The sequence below is a fragment of the Pelodiscus sinensis genome, chromosome 4 (assembly GCF_049634645.1).
Source record: "Pelodiscus sinensis isolate JC-2024 chromosome 4, ASM4963464v1, whole genome shotgun sequence".
In the NCBI taxonomy this organism is placed as follows: domain Eukaryota; kingdom Metazoa; phylum Chordata; order Testudines; family Trionychidae; genus Pelodiscus; species Pelodiscus sinensis.
The window spans coordinates 30,368,439-30,385,604 of NC_134714.1; the positions used below are offsets into that span (position 1 = coordinate 30,368,439).

The 17,166-nt window shown below is 43.1% G+C and overlaps 1 protein-coding gene across 4 annotated transcripts in view; it reads left to right on the forward strand.

The window, feature by feature from the left end:
- Positions 1-4,648: 4,648 nt before the first annotated feature.
- LGMN (legumain) overlaps positions 4,649-17,166 on the forward strand; it is a 49,685-nt gene continuing 37,167 nt past the window's right edge. The window contains exons 1-3 of one of the 4 annotated variants that reach the window (XM_006133664.4): positions 4,696-4,807; positions 5,599-5,653; positions 15,053-15,222. In XM_006133664.4, coding sequence (XP_006133726.1) covers positions 15,085-15,222 — 138 coding nt within the window. In that variant the 5' untranslated portion in view covers positions 4,696-4,807; positions 5,599-5,653; positions 15,053-15,084. Of the gene's footprint in view, positions 4,808-5,598; positions 5,654-6,030; positions 6,102-15,052; positions 15,223-17,166 lie in introns of those variants that run through there. The other 3 variants (XM_006133662.4, XM_075926688.1, XM_006133661.4) reach the window with 3 other exon arrangements.

Genomic DNA, 17,166 nt, shown 5'->3' on the forward strand with positions numbered 1-17,166 from the left:
TGTCTACACTGCTATTTACACTCATGATAAGAAGGCACATAGTGTGTGTTTCCTATATGGAACCAAAAGGAGTATGTAATGTAGACATACCTTGTTTTACTATGCAAAAAAATTGCTGTGTTATAAAGGCTTTTTTACATCTAGCAATTTCATATCTGAACACAAAGAATTAATCAAATTGGGAGACAGAAACGTGAAGGTCATGTCTGAGCCTGACTCTAACAGGAAGGAAATATAGTATTTTTATAAGCAATGGATAGAAAAGAGTATTTTTCATGGAGGTAACTATCTGTCTATCCAGACTCTTAAGGATCTCTGAGTATGTGCTCACAATGATATTGTAAGTTAATCATGTATTCTCTCATAAGTGCTGAGTGGGAGTAAGCTGGTATTGTTCAAAAAAAATAGCATGGGTTGACATTAATGGCATCTATCAATAAGATACAACCATTATTATGATTGTCTGTAATGGAGAAAGGCAGATAAAAGCTAAAGAGTTAGGAACACTTGAATAGAAGACAGATTTAGACAATCATATTGTGGGGAGCGTTTTGCAAAACCTATGTTCGTCTTTAGGGGACTTGGTAAATATGTTAAAGACATGAAAATTGATGACAAACTACAACCTTTTATTAGATATACTTTGTAATCGATAAGGATGATGAGCCTATTTTTGCCCACTTCCTTATTTCCACGATATTTTTTAAAAATTCATACTCTATTATTGCAAGTGGAACTATGGTTTGTTTGTGAAGAGCTCTTTCTTGAAAGATATACTTTTTAACCTTTAGACTTATTTTTGTGTGTGCTTCTTTTCTTTAGATAAACCAACATTTAAAACACATGGTCCATTTCTCTAGATTCCAATTGTTAACACGACTCTTTGGGGAATCAACACACCTATATTTCGTTCACACGCAGTATGATTACTATACTTGACTAGGAACTGACAACAAACTTTGTACCTCCTTTGCCAATAATGTAGATGGTTCCTTGTACAAATGCAGTATACTTTTCTTTTTATCGAAGTGTAGTTGCTGGTAACCCCAACTATGCCTGAGAAAGTGGTTTGGCCAGTCATCCTCCTCGTCTTTGTGCAGTAGTATATTCTAAAGTGAGTTGCTTTCAGTGTCAGAAGATTCTGTACTCATGGGGAATTTGGAACTAGAGAATCCAGCAGAACTTGTTATAGGATGAGTGTATCTTGGGGACTTTTCCCCCTACATTTGCTTTCACAACTAGCATTAATTTTAACAATACGGAATGCTAAAGGGGCTTGAGATGTCATTCCCTGAACGGACATCATAGAATGTCAAAGGTGCAGTTATGCTGAAACGGTAATACAAGTAATCTGAGAAAAGAAATGAAGCACAAACTCCTTTAGCACCCTGAGCTTTATCTCTCGGTGTTCTTATTTCTGACTTTATTTTCTTCAGAACTAGGGGAATGTCAGTTAAGTGAAGATTAACTGTTTAATGATTAATCCCCTCCTATTTTTTCTGCATAAAAATTGACTTTGTTTCTTTTTTTTATTTCTTTGAGTAAATAAGTCCACCCATTTACTGGATAATTTTACTGTAAAATGCAATCAGAACTTAGTTCCTGTCTTCAGGGATGCTGGATGTCCAAGGGAACCAGGCTTATCATATCCAACCTCTGCACGGATTTTCAGGATAAGCAGTTTTGTATTTCTGTCACTTGGATCCATCTACTAAAATCTTGTTTTTCTGATTTTATAAGATTAAACTCTCCAAGTTGCCTTATTAACCATGTGATTTTCTAACCCTTCTCATATTGCATCTGACTTTGCTATCATTTCATTTCCTCTTTGTGTTTACTTAATAAATACAAGTTATTGCAAGCTCTTAAAGGGATGAGAATTCTGAAGGGCTCTCGAAAACAAGTCAGGGCAGACTAATGGAATATGAATATTTTTGCAGTTCAGTTCTGGGGTTAGCCAATAAGCTAGACAAAGCATCTAGCACTTAAAAACACTATGGTCCTGCCAAGAGTTTGTTGACTTCATGGCTGATGTCATCCTTTCACAAAAGCCCACTATGTGGGTGGCTATGAAGAATGTGTTTCAAATTTTGAGGAGCTGTGGTGAATAAGAGATTGTTTTTAATCACATTTATGTAGGCAATGTGTTGGTATTATTGCTGTGTAAGGAGACTTATGCAGTGCATCACCTTCATGCTACCTTCAATTTGCTTGTCCTGTAATGGTACACTCTCTAGAACATTTTCTTTATAGATTGGCAAACTTGCTAGCTTCATATGCTGCATTTTTTAATTAATTCTATTAACAGCATAAGCTAAACATTTGATTCTGTGGCTTAAGACCTAAGTTTGATTTGTGGCTCATGTCTGTCTCTTGTGAACTGAGAAGCTTCATCTCCCTTAAAGATAATCCCTGGCCAATGGCAGTGTTGCTGAAGTAAAAATAGCATATCTAGTCATAGAAGGGGCTGCTGCATGTTTTTATAGCAGCCCCTGTTGATTAAAAACATTATTGATGGGTTCCCAATCCAGTTCTCCTTAACTGTAAGGATAGTGATAGTATAAATATGTATACGTTAGAACACCTTCATAGCTACACCAGGAATGTAGAAGGATTCTTTGGAAGAGAGATGGCAAGCTATGTCATTATTAGTCTTCCAAAGCTTTACCCCAGGCTTGCATTGTAAAACTGGTGAGAATTCTGTCCGAATTCTATTTGCACAAAAGAGGAATTTCAGGTAAATTATAGTCACGTAACAGAACTATACCACACATGACTGTGCAGGACTTTCCATCTCGTGTTTACTGACGTCTCACATGAAAGCTGCTTACAAGGGCTTTTGGTTTTAAAGAGTATATTCAGTTCTGTTTTAGTCAGCAGAATTTTTTAGCCAGTTAGATAGCTTTCACTTCTCAAACAATTTGGTCTGGTGGAAATGCTCCAGAGTTTGTCATACAATGTCTGGGTGGCAGCTATGTTCGTGCCATCACACTTCTAGAGCAATCAGAATGCTTCATATGTAGAATATTCTTTCCAACTGACATGCACACACTTCTCTTTTTTTCTCTCTATCTCGAAACAGAGTATTTTTCTCACCAACCTGCCAATGGATGCACTTGCTTTCAATGCTCCCCCTTCCACTAGGTGGTGATGGTCACACTCTTTTAGCTTTCCTCCCTATCCCTTAACCGCTCTTTCAATTATTATAATACTGCATAATATAGCTAACTATATTTGGAGCAATTCCAGCAAGAATTACATTTAAGTTTTGATTCATCTTGAGAAAGGGTTTCAAATATTTATTATTATGATTATTGATGATGATGATGATGATACACAGCACCATCAACTTCAGTCTAATGTCTCACGTACTCATTTCACCAGACTGGCTGAGGGGGTTTGGGTGTGGCTGGGTGTAGGGACCCTGGGGTGAGGCCAGAAATGAGGAGCTCAGGACAGGAGCAGAGTGTGTGTGGCGGAGGGAGGTGCAGATGCTGGTGTGGGGCTGGGAATGAAGGGTTTGAGTGCTCCGGGCTGGGCTCAGAAGGTTCAGGGTGGGACTAGGGGAATCAGGGCTAGGGCAGAGATTTGGGATGTGTATGGGGTCCCTGAGGGATGCAGGCTCTGGGTGGCACTTACCAGAAGCAGAAGCATGTCACCCCGTTGGCTCCTATGCAGAGTTGCGGCCAGGTGCCTCTCTGTGTTGCTCTGTCTGCAAGCACCATCCCTGCAGTTTTCATTGCTCTGTGATTTCCAGATCCAGACAATGGATGCTGTGGGGATGGCACTTAGGGCAGGAGCAGTGCGCAGAGCCTCTTGGCTCTGCTGCCCCTGAATGTAGAAGCTGGAACAGCATCGAGTTACAGCAGGTAGGGAACCTGCCTTAGCTCTGTTGCACTGGCAACCAGACTTTTAATGGCCTCGTCAGTAGTGCTGACGAGAGTGGGCAGGGTCCCTTTTTGATCAGTAGCAATACAATTTAACGGATATAACCAAACCAGAAAATGTATTGTGGACTATTGCGTATAGTTAGCACTTATACAGCACTTCAAAGTGCTTTACAGACATGTTGTGGTAGGGTGACAATGACAACCCATCTCTTATTTTAAAGGATACACTCTTATTTCATTGACTTGCCCCCTGTGGTGACCACTTTCCCTTTATTTTATGATGCACTAAACGTATTAAAACTGGTAAGTACACATCTAAAATTAAATGGAAGCTAATGCTAATTGCACTGTATACTATAAGGCAATAGAAAAGTACACAAGAGAAAAATACAGGTTATGTTAAGGGAAATGTCGTTTCCCTAATGCTCTTTAAAATAAAGCATTGTCCCTCCATTTTCATTTGGTTTCCCTTATTTCCACCCAAGAACAAGGTGGGACTCAGAGTCAGAGGCCCCTGGAGCCTAGACCACACCCTGGGGTCAGGTTCTCTGTAAAACACAATCCCCGCGTGCCAAACTGTGCCTGTCCCTTGTTTTTCCACACGGAACACCCTAGCACTACAACTCCCAGCATGCATTGTACCCAGAGCCCTTGGCTTTGCTTTCGGAGGCGGAACACAGCATGCTGGGAGCTGTAGTAATGGGTACTTGTATTAATAGGGAATGTAGTTGGACGGCCTCTCGCCGCACCTCTGCGCTGACGGAATTGGCCTATGGCGCCGCCACTCACCCATCTCCCCGCCCAGCCTGAGGAGGCCGGCAGGCTCTATACAGTGCCCCCGGCCGAACACCGCAAATCACAGCAGCCGAGGTGCGCGTGAGGAGAGGTCGCCGATTCCAGCCCAACACCCGCTCTGGGTAAGACCCGGCCCGGAGGGCGGCAGCGCTACCCGGGCGGGCACAGAGGCGCCAGCCTGCGCAGAGCGGAGGGGAGCCCTCCAGGAGATCGGGGGACGAAATGGCTGTAGGGGCGGATGGGGGGCGGGGGTTTCAGGGACCTCGCCCTGTTAGGGTAGGGGTCTGGGCATCAGCTGACAGGTGCGCGCCGCAAGGGGACGCTGGGGATGCCCCCCTGTGCGGGGGGCGCGGGCGGCAGCTGGCACGACTGGATACCCCGTGTGCTGGGGGCCTGGGCAGGTGGGTGCCAGGGAAGCCCCCTTGTGCTGGGGGCCTGTGTAGTAGCAGGCGGGGATGCATTAGCCGGGATGCGGGATACACCCTCTCTAGGGGCTTGGGCGATGAAATGGGTAGTGGGCATGGAGCAGAGCGAGACCCTGGCCTGGCTGGTCAGCCCACCTGAAGGTAGTGGGTACAAGGGAGTTCTCGGGGGGAGAAAGGATTGCCTCAAGGCCCAGTGGACCTGGACCACACAGTCAAAGAGTAGGCAGGGAACAGGGGCAATGTCTCTTTCCCACTAGCACAGTGCCAAGACCTATTAAAACCAACAGGCTACCAGTACTGGTCTTTGATGCAGTAGTGAAGGGAGTTTATTCAAAAAATACTTAAGGGGCTCAGAATAATTTTGCTTGTTAATTCATGGGTGACTGTGTCAGTGTCCAGCCTTTGTTAGTGGTAGCATTGTAAAATTAACCCACTAAACAAAAAGGCAATATACATTGAGAACTAAAAGCAACAAAATCTAAATGCAGGTGTTCATACTGAAATAAGGAAACAGTGAGCAGCAACTGAAAGGAAACACCACCTGTGAGTACTGCATTTGCAAAGGAAATTTTTGTACAAGAGAGTTGTTGGAAAGTCACTTAATTTGGAGCCTGTTGTATGTGGTCGGTATTACTAGTAGTATTTAGCCTTTTCTAAGCACCACTGACAGACTTAAAAATTGGATCTAGTGGATTTCTGTTTTCAATATCACCCACAATGGGTTAGGCATTGGATAAACAAAAGACACCACAGTGCCTGCCAAATGTAAAATGATGCAAGTGGACGGGAAAGATACACAAATAAAGTGGTCAAAATGGGGAATTACTTCAGCTTGAGAGTTTGTTTGTTTTAACATACCACTACTAGTTTCACCTCAATGTAGCCATTATTAGTCAGTTTCTCTTCTCACTTGTCATCAGGATGTGTAGAGAGGTGTACTGGCTTTGAAGAGCAGAAAAAGCATTCCATGCATAAAGGGCAGGGAATAGAAGTAAGTGTGGAAACTTTTGTTGAAGCAATCTCTTACTGTTGGGCATGCACAGATTTGGTTCACAAGGACAGTGGTTCTCAAGCAGAAATGTGTGTCCCCTTGTGGTATACAGAAGTTTTCCAGGGGGTACATCAACTCACCTAGATATTTGCCTAGTTTTACAGCAGGCTATATAAAATGCACTAGGGCAATCAGTACAAACAAAAGTTTCTTATACACAGTGACTTGTTTATACTGCTATATGTACATTATACACTGAAATGTAAGTACAATATTAATATTCCAGCTGATTTTTTTATAATATGGTAAAAATGAGAAACAGCAATAGTAATAGGGTGCCATGATACTTCAGTGTTTTATTTTCTGATTTTGTAAGCAAGTAATTTTTAAGTGAAGTGAAACATGGGGGTATGCAAGATAATTTAGATGCCCCCAAAGGGTACAGTAGTCTGGAAAGATCGGGAGCCACTGCTCTAGGATAAGTTTTTCATTGAAACACTAGTCAAAAGAATTTAAAATTTCTTGTATAGATAATGGACTTTGCAAATTAAGCTGAAAATGGACTACAGCACATACATGCATTTATTTACAGTTGAGGTGGGTAGTGTTAGCTTTATATGAAAGTGTGTTAAACATTTATATTACATTAGTGCTCCATCCTCTAATCAGGGTTGGACTCCTCATTATAGAAGTACACAGTATGACACTGTTCCTGTACTAAAAAGTTAAAATATAAAAATGGCAAGACAAATAATAATAAACAAGCAGAAAACTGTTAAAAGTACAAAGTTTTCTAGTTACTATTTTCCCCAAACTACTCTCCCTCACATATGAATCATTTGTACATTGATATCTATACCTGTAGCTTGAAGAGTGATTTCATGATAAAAAATTCCTCACAAAGTGTCCCTACATATTAAGTATGGGAGAATGTGGATATGAAAGTAAAAAGCTGAACCAATTTCACTTAGACGTTGAACTGTCATGTTACAACCTGGATTTAATTTGAGAATAGAGCTAATGGTTTATCTGTGCTTGTTTCATTTAAATTAAAATAGGCAAAAGCAGCATTGTTCTTCTGCACAGTAAAGTTTCAAAAAGCTGCATTAAGTCAATGGTCATTTGTAAGCTTTTGAAAGAACAACCATGATATTTTGTTCAGAGTTATGGACATTTCAGATTTACGATCTACTTCCATAACTGAGATTCTACTGCATATGGGTACTAAACGTTATACACCAAATTCTGAAATTAGCATTAGTTGTACACTCATAGGTACAGTATCCCTGACAAAGTATTGCAGAATGAGTTTCATATGACTGATGTGTTGGACCTTCCCCCAGTTTTCCTGGGAAACTCAGCACCTAGATACTACAGTACATTGATTAGCTCTATGAAAATACCTACTAAGGGAATGGAATTGTGACTTGGTTTGCAAACAGGATGGCCATTGAGTAATGAAAAAAGCATCTGAAGTGCAGCAAAGTATAGCAAAAACATTTCTAGAGAATTGAAATCTTGAACTCTGATGACTCAAATGAGGTGGAGGTTGACCAGTCAATTTGTAACTTTGGTTTTCATAACTTTACTGTGCTACAATAGATGTAAACAACTGCAATGTTTAACATCATTCTAAATATAGTGAAGGCATCATATAATCAGTTATTTAAATTTTATCTAAGGTGACTAGGTAATTAGATCCAAATCATCACCATCATCTGGATCACCAACACATGATCTGATCTTTGTGTGAATTTTAAACCTTTCAGAGTAGCATTTCCCAAACTATGGGCCGCGGCCCAGAAAAAAATACTGGGCCTCAGCGTGGCTGCAGGGAGGGGAGCAGAGCGGGGTGGGCTGGGAGGAGTTGTGTGTATGGGGGGGGGGGAAGCAGAGTTGGAGGCAGCGGGGCTGTCCTGCAGAGATGGGAGGAGGCTAGTGGCCGGTGGAAGCAGGGTTGGGGATAGCGGGGCTGTCCCGCGGATATCTGGGTGGGCGGGCAGGCAGCGGAAGCAGGGTTGGAGGCGGCAGGGCTGTCTCACGGAAATCGGGGCAGGCGGCGGAACCATGGCTGGACAGGGGGCGGGCGGGCTAGCTGGGTGAGATCAGGAGGAGGAGAACAGGAGAACCAGCTGCTGGAAGCAGGACTGGACGGGGGCAGCGGGGCTGGTCGGGGGGGGGGGGTCTTTGGGGGAGCAGGGCTGACTGGGGGAGATTGGTGGGGGGCAACGGGGAACTGGCTGCCAGAAGCAGGGCTGGACTGGGGCAGCGAGCTGGACTGGGGAGATGGGGAAGAGAAGGGGGGAGGGAGCGGGACTCACCCGGGCACATGCAGACCCTGGAACACAAGTGAGTCCGACCCTGGGGATTCCATTTTGCCCCCCCCCCCCCCCCATACCCACCCTCGAGTAGTTGCAAACTGCCTGGCAGGTAAACACACTCATGCAGCGTGAGCACATTTACCAGCCAGGCAGTTCGCAGCTAAGGACTGATACACCTAATTATAATAAAACTTACCTAATTAGAAAATACCAGACATTTTATATGTTTGGTAATTTCTCAATTTGTTTCCCGGACAAAACCCTCAAATACCAGACTGTCCGGTACAAAACCGGCAACCCTATCCTTCCTTGCACTTTCCTTTCTAGCCAGATACCCTACCCCCAATATGCTCCTGCTCCCGCCTCCTAGAGTTCCCAGGTGGCGCCGGGTCCCCCAAGTCCTGGCCCAGGATGGGCGGAGGATGCATCCGGGTGAAACACTGAACATTTATTAATTTTCCATTCTTTTTTGTATATGTGTTTATATTTTTGGGCTGCAAAAAACTACTGGAAAAAAAACGGGTTCCAACTAAAGTAAAAAGTTTGGAAAACCCTGGTCTAGCCAGCTTTCTATCCCTCTTACAGTCCATTTATCCAATCCATATTCCCTTAACTTGCTGGCAAGAATATTGTGGGTGACTATCAAAAGCTTTGCTTACGCTGGCACTGGGGGCTTTGGGAGGACCAGAAACAACTTATTTGAATATTCATCATTTGCTTAATGAATATGCAAATATGCAAATAAATGTTACCCATCCTCCAAAAGCTCGTGAATGGATTTATTGGTCCCCGTGTCAAAAAGTTTGGGAGCCCCTGCTTCAGAGTACAGACAATTTTTTTTGTTTTAGATAACAAACAACATACTTCACATAAAATGTGTATTCTCAAGGTTCTACTTTTTTACTAGACAAACTGAGAATTTCACTTCTGTGTCTTTTTTTTTAAACAAATGAAAGGAACTTACTAAAATTGTATTTTCATTCTGTACCTATAAATTCTTGGCAATCAAATTAATTGATTTCTGTTGCAATTTGTGACCAAAAGGTTTGGCATGTGACAAGGAATATTCTTTTCTCACTTTACTGGTCTGGTATCCTCTTTCAACACAGTACAGAACACTGTCTCTTTAATCTCCTAACACCATTTCAGCAGTTTGGGTTTGGGCTTCAGGCTAAAAGTTTGAATCAAGCAACGAACTCAGTAAAGTAGCTCTATGTTACATTTTTGCTGTTTGAGGTTATTTTAAAATCTGTTCAGAAAAGCTTTCAGATTTTAGCATTTGTTTGTACCTAGCTGGTATTGTTCTATGTCTAGTTTAATTACTTTAAATTTTGAGCAGGAAAAAAATAAAGGAATTAAAATCATGAAACAGAACAAGGGAGACAGATAAGATTGATGAAAAGTAAAATCTGCAAATGTTGTATAGAAATTAATCTCTATTTAAAAGTTAGTCTGTTAGAGCTTGTTTACACTACAGAAAAGATTGAAGCTGCCACAGTCAATTTTCTGGGGTTTCAATTAACGGGTTTAGTGAAGACACACTAATTCAAACTGAGAGAGCACTCCCATCCGCGCCATTAGACCTGCTTCTCACGAGGAGTAAGGGAAGTCGAGGGGAACGTGTGCTCCTGATGACCTTCCACTGTGGTGGTGGTGCCAAAACACATTTAAGATACACAACTCCAGCTACATTAATTATGTATCTTAAGTTAACTTTCATCTTTAGTGTAGACCAGGCTTTAGACCTTGAGCTGAACTGCATTCTGCTTTGAGATTGTGACTGTGTCACTGAAACTACCTTGTTGACTAAGTTTAGCTATTAGCTGTAGTGATTCACCAGTCTGGTTGGGCAAGAAGCAGTACATGTTGGTCTGTTTATTAATCCAGATAAAATTAAGTTCCTGGCCATCATCAAGGAGATTCCAGCTCCAAGTTATAACCTGCTTAGTATTAACCTGGGAAGATGAGACATTGAGCAGCTGGCCACAATTAAACATTTGAGCAGAATTGGTCATAGATAGTGCAGCAGGGTGCTTGAAGGATGTCCCAACCACCCCATATGCATCATCAAACTTACTGTAAAGCTGCATATCTATAAAACCACTAACTATTGTGTGGAAGTAGAAGGTGGGAACTGAGGAAGAACATTCCTTTTGAAGTTTTTGATTCTCATCATCTTTATCAGCTTCTTCATTTCAAATGGCAGGATGGGATCTGAAATGAGGTTATTTGAAGCCAAACTTAGCAATTACCACTATGCTTTCTTGATATGGGCATATTGGAATAAAGACCAACACAATTCTGAGGCATGTAATACAGCTAAATGACTGATGATCTTGTGGTCAGGAAAAGCTTTGTTGGTGCTACAAGATTGCCAGTGGTACAGATAATTTTAAGCACTGTGCTACCTGCTGAAGATTAGTTTGGGTGATGCTCAATGTGTTAGGAAGCCGTGAGGCTTTGGGATTTACCATGCTGGTGATACCAAGCAGTAGACATTATTTGCTTGCATGGTTTGCATAAGATAATTTACAGCAGCGGTGGGCCCATTGGGGATCTATGTGTTGGCGTGCAAGGCATTTTGTTTATTGTTCCCCACACACAGGGTTGCCAGATTCTTCTGGTTTCCATCCGTGTCATTTTTTTCCTATTACCAAAGTGACATGCATGTAAAGCAAAAGCATGTGAAGTGAAGGGCATGCTAGCCATGTGCTTCCTCTGCATCCAGTCAAAGTGCTGCCACAGTTGTCAGCCCACCCTATAAATTCTAGGTACACAAGTGCAGTTAGCAAATGTACCCTAGCCCAGGCGACCATCTTCATTATGATAATCTTGTGGCACAAGATGGAGGGCCACTCACTCAGCCTGCTCATTAGTCTAAAGTTGTCCATCACTGTTTTACAGTGAAAAATTTGTCCTAATGTTATGCTTAAACAAAGCACACGAGATCTTTTATAGGGGAAAAGGCAGTACGCCGCATTTATTGAGAATACAACAATTGCATATGCTTTTCAAACACACACATACACACAAAACATCATGCATACACAGTTCTGCCAGATGATACAGTTACCAGTCTAGACAGAGTCTGTGTCAATCTAGTGGGCAGCTAGATTGAGCACAGGGGGGAGCAGGGCCTTGTCGATTGATCAATCCGATACTCCTCTTGAGACAGTGTGGCAGACAAACCCAGAATTCAATAGCAAAACACCCTGCTTTTTATAATCTTTCTTCTCTGTTAAAATCCATGGATCCCGCTCTGTCAACTCGTGATTGGAGTGTTATATTGTTGATGTCAATCGTTCCCAAACATCTCTTCAAGGCTCATCCTGTAATCAATTGTCCTTTTGGGGGTGCCCGCTCTACTTCAAAGTTTGTCAATCTGCCAGTCTGATCCATTCTTTGACCGTGGGTACGCACTGACCGTTTCTCTGCTCTTTTCAGTCTTTTACTGTTTGTCTTCACCCCACATTCTCCCCCTTCTCTGGCCATCTACACGTAAGAATTATAGTGCAGAGTGATTATTAGCCTTGCCTGCAAGGAGACCAACATCAGAGTAGCAGTACTTTAGTCTTTATTTCTATTCAAATCATTGGCTTGTCTCCTGAAATTGCTAACTGGTGCAAATTATAGTGATACTTTTTGAATATCTGTCAGAAACTGGACAAGAGATCCACCACTTCATGTCACATAGGTCGCTGAGCCACATTCACATGGTAACAACTCAGTCAATATTAACATACCCGGATTTGAACTAATGACCTGCATCTATAGGGGAACTAAATAGTCTGTGAAAGGCTTCATGTCTGATTTCTAATTCTCTGAGCCATCTGTTTCCTCTCAGCAGTTCTTAAAGTAGTAACAGTATTTTCACTTAAAAACTTCAATCCCCCAAAAAACCCACTGGGAAAAAATTTTGTTGCAGGAAAAAAAAAAGGAGGGGGGACCAAAATTTTGTTGAGGGAGGAAAAAAAACCACCACCACCCTCCGAGAACCTGGATCACTGCTAGGGGTTACGAGGTAATCATTTAAAAAAAAAAAAAAAAACCCGGACACGCTTTGGGGGGGGGGGGAAGGTGGAGGACATGGGGGGGCAACGGGAAGCAGGGCTGGTCGTGGGGGGCGGGTGGAACGGGTCTGGCCACAGGATATTGGGGGAACGGGGACTGGCTGGAAGGGGGCGGGACTGGCCGGGAGGAAGGGGGAGCTGGAAGCAGAGCTGGTGGGGGCGGGGAGAGGTGCAGCGGCGCTGGCCGGGGGAGACAAGGAAGAGGAATGGGCCAGCGGGAAGCAAAGCTAGGGGCAGTGCAAGGGGGGTGGCCGGGGAAGATCAGGAAGGGAAGTGGGAGAGAACCGGCCAGCCAGGAAGGGCGGGGGGGCGGAGGGGTGAGCAAATTGGCCGGCGGGGAACGGGACTGACCTGGGCACTTGCTGCCTGTCCCGCCCAGGTTCCCGGTGACGCACGAGCGAGGAGGAGGCTTCCCCTCCTCCTCACACTCAACCAATTGAGGGCTCCTGGCAGCAATCGCGGCCCCACCCCCAGCCGGGACTCCCAGCCGCTCCCCCTGCCCCCGCCAGGCTTCTGTCTGGTGCGCAGCCAGAAGAAATCAGAAAATACCAGACATTGCACATGTCCGGTACTTTCTGTTGTTGTTTTGTTACCAGAGCGTGCAAATACTGGACAGTCTGGTACAGTACCGGATACCTGGTAACCCTCTGCCTGTACCTTAGGTCTGTTGTTCATAGCACAAGTACAGGCAGTCCCCGACTTACGCGGATCCGACTTATGTCGGATCCGCACTTACGAACGGGGCTTTCTCGCCCCGGAGGTCGAGGTGGCGGATTGCTTACCTGCGAGCTCCGGGGCGAGAAAGCCCCGTTTGTAAGCTGCTCCGGTGCCCCTGGTCTGCTGGAGACCGTCTCCAGCAGACCCGGGGCACCGGGCGGGTTCCCGCGCTTCTGAGGCTTTGCCAGAGCAAAGCCTCAGAAGCGCAGGGAACCGCCGCTGCTGCCGCTTCAGTCCGGGTGCCTGTGGTCTGCTGGGGACCGTCCCCAGCAGACCACAGGCACCGGGACTGAAGCTGCAGCCGCGGCAGGGTCCCGTGCCTCTGAGGCTTTGCTAGAGCAAAGCTTCAGAGGCGCGGCACCCCGCTGCCGCTGCGGCTCTGCTCCCCGTGTCCCCGGTCTGCTGGGTGGGGGGCGCAACTAGTGTGCCTCCCCCCCAGCAGACCAGGCTTTTATTTTGGACCCTGGGGCAGAGCAGCTGGGGCGCTGCCGATTGGTCCTGCAGCACCGCTCTGGGCACTACTGGACCAACCCGGCAGCACCCCAGCTGCTCTGCCCCAGGTCCTGATTCAGTCGCTGCTGGTCAGTTTCAGCAGCGGCTGAATCAGGACGCCTGGGGCAGAGCAGATGGGGTGCTGCTGGGTTGGTCCAGTAGCACCGAGGAGTGGCGCTACTGGAGCAACCCAGCAGCACCCCAGCTGCTCTGCCCCAGGCGTCCCCAAGTCAGCTTCTGCTGAAACTGACCAGCGCTGACTACAGGAAGCCCGAGGCAGAGTTGCTCTGCCCCGGGCTTCCTGGAATCAGCTGCTGATCAGTTTCAGCAGCAGCTGACTTGGGGACGCCTGGGGTTCTTAAGTTGATTCTGTATGTAAGTCAGAACTGGCGGTCAGTTTCAGCAGCGGCTGAATCTGGACACCAGTTCCGACTTACATACAGATTCAACTTAAGAACAAACCTACAGTCCCTATCTTGTACGTACCCCGGGGACTGCCTGTATGTACTTTGTGTGCATGCCATAAACATGGTATCTCACCAAGACAAGGGCTGTTCTGTTATGATTATCCCTATTTAAGGTGTGATATGCCTGAAACTTCTGAAGGGAATGGCAAAAATAACATACAGTTTTGTTGATGTTTGTGTTTCTGTAGAATGCAACAGGTGTTAAAACTTATAACCATTTAGTTGTAGACAGACTTTGCTTGTTAGTTCCTGGTGTGCTGAAGGAAGCAAAATGTTTCTTTAGCTCATTATCAAAAGTTCTTGTACAGAAAGGGCTGTGAAGGGTAAATTGACACTTTGACGCTTATTGGCTGCTCCTTTTCAGTTGTAAATTTAAGTTCTCCAGGAAGTGAAATTGAAATCTGTTTTCTTGGCTGACAACACCACCTCTAGAAATTAAATTGGGGACTTCCCGAATTGACAGCATAAACTAAAGAGCTCATAATTGGAACATTCTCACTGGAACACTGAATTACATAAAGAGTGACTGAAGAAACAATGAAATTTATTATGAAAAGTCTAATGGGTTTTTATTTCAGAAAATCTTTATCTATAAAATGTGGCTGGTGATGATATTTATTTCATGTGTATGGGTCCTAACCAATTTATTAGCTATTGTAGAACAGAATATCCAAAGCTTTTGTCTTTGTTTTTTCCATTTCAGATTTGTTTTATAGACATGGAAAGCTTTTATTCTAGGTAATTGAATTTTCACTTCAATGTCAAACTAACAGGAACTGAGTCTCACCAGTTTTGCAACATGCTGGTTTTTTAAATGCTGAAATTGCTGCTGTGGCTTTATTCTGCTATCTTCTGACCTAGTCTTTCAAAAATTTATTCCGTAGTTTCCGGAGCTGTGAAGTAAACAAGAAAGAGAATGATTTTGAAAGCAGTTGTATTGCTAGGCTATATCCTGGGAATCAGCACATTTCCTCTTGAGGATCCTGAAGATGGAGGCAAGCACTGGGTTGTCATTGTAGCAGGGTCAAATGGCTGGTATAATTACAGACACCAGGTAAGATTGACCTCTCCAGTTCACAATGATATCTAACAGTGATTCGTGTAATATTATGCAAACACCAGTCACTGTGCAATGTAGTTTCTTCACAGATACCTGTTCCATAAACGTATTATTTGCTCAAAAGTCAGAAATACTTACTGTAGTATGTAACCTAATGCTTATATTAGGTTTTATACCAGACAATTGGAGGATAGGTAATGTGACACCGATATTTAAAAAAGTCTCCTGAGGCAGTTACAGGCCAGTAAGACTAACTTTAATACCAGGCAAATCAGCTGAAACTATAGTAAAGAACAGAGTGATCAGACACCGATGAATTGATGTTGAAGAGTCAACATGGCTTTTTTTTAAAAGGGAAATCATGCCTCAGCAATCCAATAGAATTCTTTAAGGAGGTCAACAAACGTGGATGAGGGTGATCCAGTTGATACAGTGTATTTGAATTTTCAGAAAACCTTGGACAAAGTCCATCACCAAAGGCTCTAAGCAAAGAAAGCAGTCATGGGATACGAGGGAAAGTCTTCTCATGAACCAAAACAATGAGTAAGAATGAACAGTTTTCAGAATGGAAGGAGATAAATAGTGATATCTTCAGGGATCTGTACTGGGTCTCTTACTGTTCAGCATATTCATAATTGGGCTGAAAAAAGGGGTAAACAGGTAGCAAAATTTCAAGATTAAACAAAATTACTTAGGATATTTACATTCAAAGCAGATTGGTGACATCGTTTTGTAACTCTTCACAAGCTGTGTGGCAATAAAATGGCAGATGATGTTGACTTGATAAATGCAAAGAAGTTCACATTGAAAAACAATCCATCTAGATCAGTGTTTCCCAATTTTATTTGGCCACGGAACCCTTTTAAACTCGAAAGAATTTTGCGGAACCCCTCATAACAGTCTTTTATATGGAGCTGAAAAAGTAGACCACAAATAAGTAAGGATAATAATAAACAAATTCTAAATAAGGTCATGAAATCAACATTAAGTTTAGTTGCACATATTTAAAGACAAAAATCAAATTGAATATGTACAAAAAATAAAGCTAAAAAACCTAATATGCATTATATTGGCAGTTTTCAATGTGAAGACTGGTTTTTCTTCTTTTCTTGGCAAATTCTTTTTATATTTGGTTTAATACTGGAAAGTTGGATTCGCATATCTGGCGTGGCATTCAGTCAATTTCTGTATTTTGTTTTTGTTGCTGTGTAATTCGAGAAACCAGTTTCACACAAGGGTAACAGCTGACAAATTGCACGTCTTGATAAAGCTGAATATTCTTGACATAAGCCGCCCCAAAATGTAATCAGAGAAACTTCTTTACATTTTTGTATCATTTGGCTGTCTGAAGCGATTTTGATCACGTTTTCATAATCTCGTGTAGAAAAACAGACTGGCTTTTCTGTTTTACTTAATGGATTTCGAATCCAGTTGTTGTAATTTATGGTTGGAAAATACTTCATGTTGTTTGTTTATAAATCCCAAAGATGATCTGCAATGACGTAGCGAATATCTTCATCAATTCGCATTTGTTTTCTTCAAGGAAATCATTCAGGGTTGGGAAACAAACGGTGGTATATAAAAGGCGATCGTACTACTGACTGCGCGCGCAGCGCTGAGTAGTGACATCATCATCCCCTCTCTCTGACTAAGCTGGCATTACACAGGGAAACTTATCGTGTCAAACACAAATGAAAATTGTTTTCAATAAAGTTAATAAATACTTAAATATTAATTATTTTTAAAAAACCATAAAATGTTATTGTAATGGAATTTTCTCACGGAATCCTTATTTTCACTTTGGAACACCATTTGGGAAACACTGATCTAGCTATACAAAATGATAGGATTTAAATTAGCTGTTATAATTTAACAGGGAGACCTTTGCATAGTTTTGGATAGGTCTCTGAAAATATTTGGTCAGTGTGCGGTCAAAAA